Raw genomic sequence first — 9,578 nt, forward strand, 5'->3', positions numbered from 1 at the left:
CCAATTGCGCAATGGGAGGAAATCATGAAGACTATTAAGGAGGAGGGAGAGCTTGAGCTTCACCTATGTTGCTCAGCCTGGCTCGCCTAGACTTCGAAGGTTCTGGGAAAGCATTGCTTCTACTAGGCACTACTCTCGTCGGCTTGAATGACAATGCTGATAAGGATAGAGAAGAGGACTGCAGCTCATGTAGCAGGAACTGGCGCATCCGCAAATACAATGCCATTAGCTAAAACGAAGTGACTTAGATAGCTTATTTTCTAGTAGTAGAAATGCATATTGTAGCCCGTACTTTGATACAGGGACGACTTCGGAAAATGTCAGGCTGCCCAAGCCCCTCAACGACAACCTGCCATTTGCCTCACCGAAACACTGTGAAGACCGGCGTGCAGGAATCGATCACCCTGAAGATGTTCCTGCTAATAAGTAGCCTCAAAGCTTTAAGAAAATTCATTTTCTTCATATGGAGGAAACACCGCTGTCTTCTTGTGAGTATGGTTCCATTCTATACGAAGGAGCTTTGGAACGGATAGCCCGGAGGAAAGACAAACAATGAGACAGCGGAACACAGGGATGTGTTTATCTGGGATGTGCAGGGGAAATTCTATACCTTCATATACTCAGCTAGCTAGAAGTATTTGAAAGCCTTCCGGTAAGTGAACGAATACGTTTACCCTGAGGGTCTCATCAGCGAAATCTGCACCGGCCCACATGCTCCTACCATCCTGGGCCTTTTCTTTTCTTTTCTTTTTTTTTATCCGTTCCCTTTGAAGTCAATGATTTTCTAGCTTATGCATCCAATCAGACAATGCGCCCATAATGTTTGTCCAAACAGGAATGGCTTCACGAGGGCAATAATAATGCTGCTCTGAGTGACAAGGCCTGCGAGCTGCACCGAGCCAGGTCGACAAGTAGGTCCCCATCAGCGGTATTAGTGCGGGGAATCGGGAGCTCAACACCCGGCCCAGCCTCTTCAATGACTACCTCGTCATCCTTCTCATCATCATCGAAAGTCATGACAGAACGTCTGGCCACTGAACTTAGTCCGTCATCAATCACAACATCACAGCGAACTTCCTGGCAACCAAACCCGCTGCCTTCGTCGGCAGCTGCTACAACTACTATTCATTCTACAAGCAGTGTCACACGATCACCAACCAGAACATCTGCCACTTCGGCGATGTGTATTTCATCATATGCATCACCGTCCAAGCATGTAACTACAAGAACTCTACCATCGCACACAGTCGCTACATCCAGCAGGAGCTTCACTCAGATGGTCCGCGTGGAGCCTAGTGAACGCGATCTCCTAAAGTTTTTCCCTCAAACACTTGATGTTTCCGTCGGCGACACTGTCTGGTTCTACTCTTTGAATGGGTCGTTTCTACTCTACAACACTACCCTCGAATCGCCGTGTATACGCCTCGACAGATACGGCGACGATGCCTATAAACATGTGATTTTCCAGGTAAATTCCACAGAGCCATTATGGCTTATTGGCTTTCAGGATCGTGACAAATACCCTTGCTGCCCGTCGACTCACTTTGCTTTGAACCCTGGGACTCAAAGGGACCAGTTCCTTGATTCGATTGACCATATTTGCATCAACGTCACCTACGCTGCTACTTCTTCTCAGAGCACAACGACTGAAACTATTGTGGTCGACCCAACCGGAGGCGTCATTACTACCTTGGATATGAAAGTATGCAACGCAATAATGGCGGGCTAGAGATGCTCGTACTTCTCTTTCTCATCTGTTGCCTTCATTCTTGTCTACATCCCCATTATACTGCTGAGATTTTGCGTTTGTCGCACTAAAGTCATGGTATGAGTTCAAATGCGAGAGATTCTTGTAAATTTGAGTTATGTGGACTGGAAGAGGCGGTGTTGAAAGGCCAGAGAAAGTGCTCCTCCAATGGATTTAGATTTCAGTAACTACTGCGCTTACTTTCTATTCGCTGACTGCTATAGTTAGGACAGCTAGTTAAAAAAGCACCTGTTGCCTTGATTTTGGTAAAACCGGAAATCCGAATCTTGAGGTTCATCTTCTCTAAACTCTTGGTCGAGACCCCTCTTAAAAAACGTTCGTCAGGTGATCGGGGACGGTATCAGGTCGAAGAATATTATGCTATCCTAAGCATCAGTACGCTCCACACTTAACAGAGTGAAGTAGACTTCAGCTCAAAAACAAGGTCACCATGCAGTTTGGGCCCGCAGGATCGCCCTCAAAAGCCCGGAAAACCAGACTACAGCGTCCCTAAGGCGTACTGACCGATCGCGCTCCTCAACACCCTCGGAAAGGTCATGGAGGGAGTTATCGCCCTCCGAATAAGCTACCTGGCTGAGGAACATAACCTGCTACCGATCAACCACTTCGGCGGCCGCAAGGGTCAAGGGACAGAGACGGCACTCCACGCAATCATTGAGATGATCATCTCCGATACTCTTTCTCTTCTACAATGCGGATCTGATGGGTGACCACCAACTGAGCAGCAACTTCGGCTACATCGACGATACGACGATGGTGGTAGAAGGAGATTCTGCGGAAGAGAACTGCACACGCCTCGCGGCTGCGTTCAAAGACACCTGCGATCCATGGGCGAGGACTCACGCATCTGTGTTCGCGCCAGAGAGGTTCGCCTTGGTCCACTTCCAACCCCCTGGGAAGAAATCATCCGAGCCGTCCCCTGCCGACCCCCAGGACGCCCATCGAAGATCCGTGGACCGCAGGCACGGAAGGATCGTCCGGCTGGAGAGGTCTTCAAAGCTACTTGGCGTCATCCTCGACCATGACCTATCCTTTGAAGAGCATATGGCCTAAATTGACAAGAAATGCACAAAAGGCCTCCAGGCTACAGCATCGCTGGGCCGGAAGCAAATGGGGCATCTCGCTGGAGCAGAAAAGGCAGATCTATGATGCTTGCATCGCCCCGAGAGCGCTGTACGCATCCTTAGTTTGGCAAGTCCCCCGCGTCCATGGCCGCACCAAACTCCATGACAAGCAGATCACAACGCTCAGCAGCATCCAACGCCGAGCAGCACATGGAATTTCAGGCGGCTTTCTGAGTTCATATTCTGCGAATGTAGGTATACACTGTTCGTATCGCCAGGCTATGAACTAGTTCAGCAATGCAAATTGAAGTAGCGAATAGCAGTTTAGCGATGTTGATTGGTCCAAGAGCTATGACGACTTATTTTCCTGAATGGAAGGAATAGAAGGATAAATTCTTGGATAGATTCCGGTGCTAGCTCATTCCCCGATCAGACACACAAAACCTCTCAGCACCAACAACCACCAGCCGGAAACGATTTAAAGACATGATTCTCCCCACCACCGCCCCCTGGTGCGGGGAGACACGATCTGGTCTGTATGGTCGGCCAAACCGGAGTTCGAAGAGGGCTTCCAAAAAGTCAGGGCTCCGGCCCATCCAATCGAAGTAACAAAAGAAGCAGTCTTAGCAGCACCCAGCTGCAGCATGGCAGAATAGTCTCAATGTGAGATGGCGCGAAGCTCAAACGGAAAGCTGTGCGGAAAGCGGTGGAGAATCAAAAAGCCCCCGGATGGTCCAGCACGCATCCTGGTCAAGCTGGAGGAGCTCTTTCGTCAGGCTCCAACAGTAGTGACGTCTCCAACAGTAGTGACGTGATATGCTTCAAGTGTTCCATCAAATGGTTTCGTAGGCGTACCCAAGTGTCATAGACGCTGCCACAGAAACAGCACGGTCCTCTGACATCTTTATCCCCGTTGTACCTGTAGTCGTTGTCAATGTGTAGCTGTACCTCTGAGGTACTTTTCTTGTGCCGACGAATTAGGTGTTTACACATATTTTCTTTCCGATAGGTACTGAAATCGCAGCCAGAGCATTTGCACACCCACTGCTTTTTTGATCGACGGTGGACTTCGGAGACATGGCGGAACCACCGCCCTTTATTCATGAAGCCCTCGCAATCCGGAAAAGTGCAAGTAAATAGTTGCATGTCTTCACGAATGTGATCCCTCCAGTCTGATGGTGTCTTAAATACTCGAATCCGCAAACAGCACGGGCATTCGAATGTAGCGGGCAATTTTGCCAGGGATGACAAGTAGAGAAAGTGGGGCGTGTTAATAATGGTTCTACCTCGGGAGGCCTCGACGATCCGAGAGGGAAGGCTTTTTGTAAAACAATGATCCCCAGCTTTGCAACCATGGAGGACAGCCGCTTGTGCATGGTTCTTCATATTTTCGATGACACTCCCAAAATGTCGAATCTGGGCACGAGCTAGGCGGTCAATAAGCTCATGTGCAAGTCCATGAAATTCATGTTCGATTCGGGATTTAAAGGAATCGATGGTCTCTTGCAGTGTACGAAGTCGTGGACCTTGCATGTGTTCCCCCTCTAACGCGGTGTGGTTGGCAGTGTCCACGCCGTTAGGTGTACAGCAATGATTGCTGAAGCACAATAAGTACTCATTCCGAGAACAAACCAACCGACCACAAACACAAGTTGGTGGCAACGCGTCGGGTAAATGTTCATTTTCAACATGCTTCTTGAGTCTTTTGCGATAGTGATATAGCTGGGAGCACTTGATGCACCTATAGATTGTGGAAATGGTTTCTGGCGTCGATTTAGGTGGAATTAGGAGCTGGAAAATGGCTTCTGAGCGCGAGCTATTAGGTTTGTCTTCGTTCCCCTGCGCAAACTCTGTGTGGTATGCTGAAGACGGGGGATTTAAAAGGCTCTTGATCGTTAGGTCGCATGTGTTGCTCCGCGAGTGGTTATCAAGCGTAGGCCACCCCGACTGATCATCAGCTGGGGGCTCCCGGAAAGTCCCTGTTTGACCATGTTCGTGACCGGGATGATTGAAGGTACTGTGGCTAAGTACGGCCCCTTAGTCCATGAATGTAGAAGGAGCGAACTCTCCATACCGGACAGAAGTAGTAAACTCGCTTGGCATCTGAGGGAATGGACGTAAATTGGGGCCGATGTTAGGTTTCTCATATTCCTGAGTATAGTATGGGGTGCGTGGAGGAGAGCCAGCAGTGGCTGGCAAAGGCAAGTGCTTAGCCGAGGGAGGGAAGAAATTGGTGGATGAATCAATCATGGACTGTAGCGATGGCGTTCAGAATAGTTAGTTTGATTCCTCAGTCAACTTGGGGTAAGTACCTTCTCTTCGCACGGCATGCTTGAGCTGTTGCTGCCTGGCCCATTGACGCGCTGTGGGAAGGCTTGGGTCTGTTTTTGCATTTGAAAACAGTACATAGCGAAGTAAAGCTGCAATAAAAATGATTCAGGATGCCCAATCTGAAGATGTATATGAAGTAGAATGGAATGTGTTGAGGATTTTGGGACGAGAATGGGCAATGTATATAACTGACTAGCCTAAAACTCCATCGTTGCTCAGCCTTATCCCCCGACATTTCCTTTTCTTTCTCTCTCCATTTTTTATTTTTTTAATTTATAAAGACAAGGATTCTGCTCTCTCGGCTGTGGTAATCTGTTGAGCCCCCTATACAGTTGGTTGCAGCCAATCCATGCTGGCAGAGATAAAGTGCTTTGCATACTGGTGAATCAATTAACTTTTGTGTCCCATAGAGGGTATTATTGTCGAAAGTTAGCAATTTCCAATGGTTCGCAGATATCCTTAATGCTATGAGCTCCGCCAGTAGCCTGCTTGCTCGATTGTGGGTTGTTTTTCAGGCAGCATACATAGCACAGTACGTGTGATGGACAACGAAAACTATTCAGACTCTTTCAATATTCTTATACTTTGATTTTAATCTAGATCCGGTCGGCCGCAATGAGCCGTTGACCATTATGGTACCCTTCGCCATAGACAACCTCTACCGATATTAGCGCGGTAATTCCTGGTGCGCTCGCATGGGTTGGTGAGCTAGTGAGCTGGTAGCATTGTAATTGCCTCTCTGCGACCCTTCAAAGCCAGCAAAAGGCATGACCATGACCCTTCACTTTGTCGATATCAACATCAAGATGCTGGAGCAAGTCGCTTCACATCTGCTTCATTTGCCAACCTGACGCTTTATATGCAACCATATTCGATTCCTACCCCTAGGGTAGCCCGCCCATCCTTTCTTTCCTTAGTGTGAGTCCTTCTTCTGCACCTGTATTTCGCCGGCTCTGCTCTTCTACTTGCCATTAGCACTTGAGTTTCTATAAGTAGGGGAGGGTACAACAACTATTTGAGGAAAAGCAACCATGTTACTCTTGGTGCGGATGAGTGGCGCTCGGGGCGGAATTCTCAGGATCAGGGAAGCATTTTTCCTTAAAGCGAAGGTGTATGATGACCGATAGGAGGAAAGCCCCCAACCATATCATTAGAATAAGTATCAGAAAGGTACCAATTGCCGACATCATGTGGCAGGTGCGTGGATGAGAATATTCCACGCCTTTTTTACGTGCCTTTACCCATTATTATATCTCTGGAGGCTACGAATTCTACTGCACCACTCAGGTTTCAGGTAAACTGACAAATTCCATGAGGTGATCGTAACTGAGATGTCTCCTCCGTCAATCCTGTAGGAGGCCTGTTGAAGGCAGCTCTAAAGATGGGCAGCTGGTTTGATCCCTGCATGGGTCTTACAGCTTTGGAGGCTTTGTGTCTTTGTCATGTTGGTGTTCTGCTGTTCATTTGTCGGTGATGGGAGTCACTTAGAGATAGAAAATATGTTTATTTGTGACGCTAGTTTAATTTATGTTGTCTTAAGAGCATGGCCCCTTTTATGCTCACCGGGGCTGGACAGGAGTAGAACATGCGTTGCGGTTCTGGTCCTGGCTTGAGTGGTCCTGACCACTGTGCAGGGGTGATTGACATGCACTGAGTAACGCTGGTGGTGACTTGGGAAAAGCTGCCCTGGCCACGTTGGAAACATTATACGTAGTAATGACCAGGCCATACAAGCCAGAGCTTGTCACGGAAATGGAGTAGTATGTGTCTTGCAGCAGTCGAAAGGACGTAAATATATGATGCTGTCATGTAACTACGAGGTTAGGGCACTTGATGATATTGAGCATTGTAAACATGACTAGCTAGAGTAATGTATGTTGGTAGTGCTGGCTCTGATCCGTATATTAGACGCCAATGGAAGCAACATAGAATTAATCCTTCATATTATGTACAACACACAGAACAATTCAAAGAAGCACCAGAAGAAAATGAAGAGTAGCAGTAATTAATCAGCCCAATGATGTCTGGGACAAGGTTGCCCAAGTGTAAAATCGCCCTAATTCCGGAACGAATATGGGCTCTAATTTCGCCTTGGATATGGTGTCGTCATGGTTCGACCCCATTTCTGGATTATCAGGCTGAGCTGGTCTGATAATGCAGTATCTGGTGCACCAGTCTTGCCATGAATCTGGACGTTGCTCAATCGACTGTACCTCATCCAAATTTTGAATAGACGTAGAGGCATCATGGTTGTAACGGGCGTGATTTGCCTCTTCTATGGGTTACTCACATTTCCTTCTTCTTCGACAGAAGGCAACTTATCGTCTTCCCATTCAGCCCTACTGGTGTATTACATGCGCCGAAAGGAAGCTTCATACCAAGCCATGTCGAAATAACCATGCGGCGATTGTGAAGGATAGGTTCCCCGACGGTTTGCTGACAAAAATGTTCATACTTACTCTGCGGAAGCTCCTTTGCTATCAGGGTGCTGGACTACACAAAATTGCAGAATGCCGACCTGCGACTCCTACAAAGCCCTCCCGCAGACGCAAAGAAATTTAGTCCTCTGTACTATTGATGGTTGGCTGGCTAGTTGAATTTATGGCAATGAATATCAATACAAAATCTAAATTTACGATGACATAGCACACAGTTAACAGCTGCTCATTTATTTCATCCCTAGAGACGAAGGCCAATACTCCGAAAACACAATGCGTATACAATCTCCATTCTGAAATAGGAGTGCTTTGCCAGTCCTGGCACCGCCTACTTCTCAATCATCTCAGGAAGTCATGCCCAGATGGATCTTCGCGCATCCGACTGGGTTTCATACAGGTGATCCGCCAATTTATCAAGAGTAATTCCTCCAGTAGAGACATTATTGATACACTTTCTCCTCTGGTAATCCCAAATAACCCACCATCTGCAACAGATTAGACTGATAATCGATGAGACAAGAGGTATCTTAGTGAACTTACACCCATTGCGTGCAAGGACACCACGGCCTTCCTGAGCTCATAAGGTGCTCTGGGAGATAAAGACAACCTTTCAGCTCTTCAATCCCCAGGCAGTCATCAGTGAGTTGAAATTCAAGGGAAAACAAAACCTTGGAAGGGGAGTCGCGAGTCCAGTGAAGTGTATTTCCCTCAAGATTGGCAACGAAAACCGTACGAAGATCATTTAAGGCAATAACCCAGTGTGCTCTGCAGTTGCTGGTTGAGATGAGCTGGGCACTAACTGAGGGGTCAAGTAGGAAAGGCATCCTTAGAATTAATAACGCGGGAGCAGCGGGAATATCAATCAATATCTTTGGTAGAACCGATATTCGTCGATCAATAAATTGAACACTGGCCTCAAGCGGTAGCAAAATAAAGCAACAAGAATGATTATAAACCAAGCGGCAGAAGCAATGAGGACCACATCAAAGAGAGTGTCTAGCATCCTAAGAGAGGTAACTGTCAATTCCTGGAATGTAACAGCCACGGATACATAGACTACATCACCAAGGAAAAAAGCATCTTGGAATAACTTACCGTTCCGTCTTCTCTCTAGCGACTGCTCTTTTCAGGTAGTGGGAGAGGAGGTGTAGGGTGAAAAGGAGGCGTCAGAGGTGGAAGCTCAATGGTACTTCCACTCAACTTTGAGGTCCAAGAGCTAGAGCACCGCGGCAATGACTGAGGACTTTGATATTCTGTAACAACTGCCTCCCTATTCTGAGGCCTCGGAGCGTTTTGGTGCACGGCAGGAGATGGTTCTTCGATATTATAATCTGGTCCCCACGAGAACGTAGTTGAGTACGGGCGTTCTATATTTGAGCCTTGAAGTGTCGACAAGATCCACTCGAACCAATGTAGTAGTAATTTGGAAGAGCAAGTCATTTGGTGTCAATGATTCTGAGTTCGAGGGGGCCAGACAAAAAAATGCTTCCTTATATGTTTGTCATTCAGTAAACCTCTATGCGGGATTCTTAACTTTTTTTCAGACTATACTTCCTCACCATCTGCATCAGATTGGCGCATAACGCACGGCCATCTCTTTATCTTGCAGGCTATTAAGCCATGCTGCGAGATGCGCAGTGGAGCTCTCGAACAGTCTGGATAGGAATAGCTCCATATATGCATGGTTCTAATGACATGTTAATATGTATACCCACAATGTCTCTGTGCTTTGTTAAACTTCCAATAGGGAATTTCTGTTTACTTACTAACCTGAACTGTGTTTGTGTCAAGCCGGTAATAAGTGCTCAGCGCTCACTCTAAGCCTAGGCTGCCAGGTTCATTGTTGTATAAATGAATGAATGAATGAATTATTCCTCCGGCTGTGCGCAGCCTAAGGCTGCATGTAGCCTCCGCGCTGATTATGCTGAGTCATCTATCTATGCATGTGACATGCCTTTTCTTAGTTCTCATGGTTCA

The 9,578-nt window shown here is 47.3% G+C and overlaps 1 protein-coding gene across 1 annotated transcript; it reads left to right on the forward strand.

Annotated features, from left to right (window-relative positions):
* Positions 1-2,470: 2,470 nt before the first annotated feature.
* On the forward strand, positions 2,471-2,821 carry CDV56_106917 (uncharacterized protein; the record flags this gene model as incomplete). Its single annotated transcript, XM_026760536.1, has 1 exon — positions 2,471-2,821. The coding sequence occupies one exon, from the start codon at positions 2,471-2,473 to the stop codon at positions 2,819-2,821; it is 351 nt and encodes a 116-aa protein (XP_026613038.1).
* Positions 2,822-9,578: the final 6,757 nt, after the last annotated feature.

Source organism: Aspergillus thermomutatus (assembly GCF_002237265.1).
Source record: "Aspergillus thermomutatus strain HMR AF 39 chromosome Unknown NODE_144, whole genome shotgun sequence".
Lineage (NCBI taxonomy): Eukaryota > Fungi > Ascomycota > Eurotiomycetes > Eurotiales > Aspergillaceae > Aspergillus > Aspergillus thermomutatus.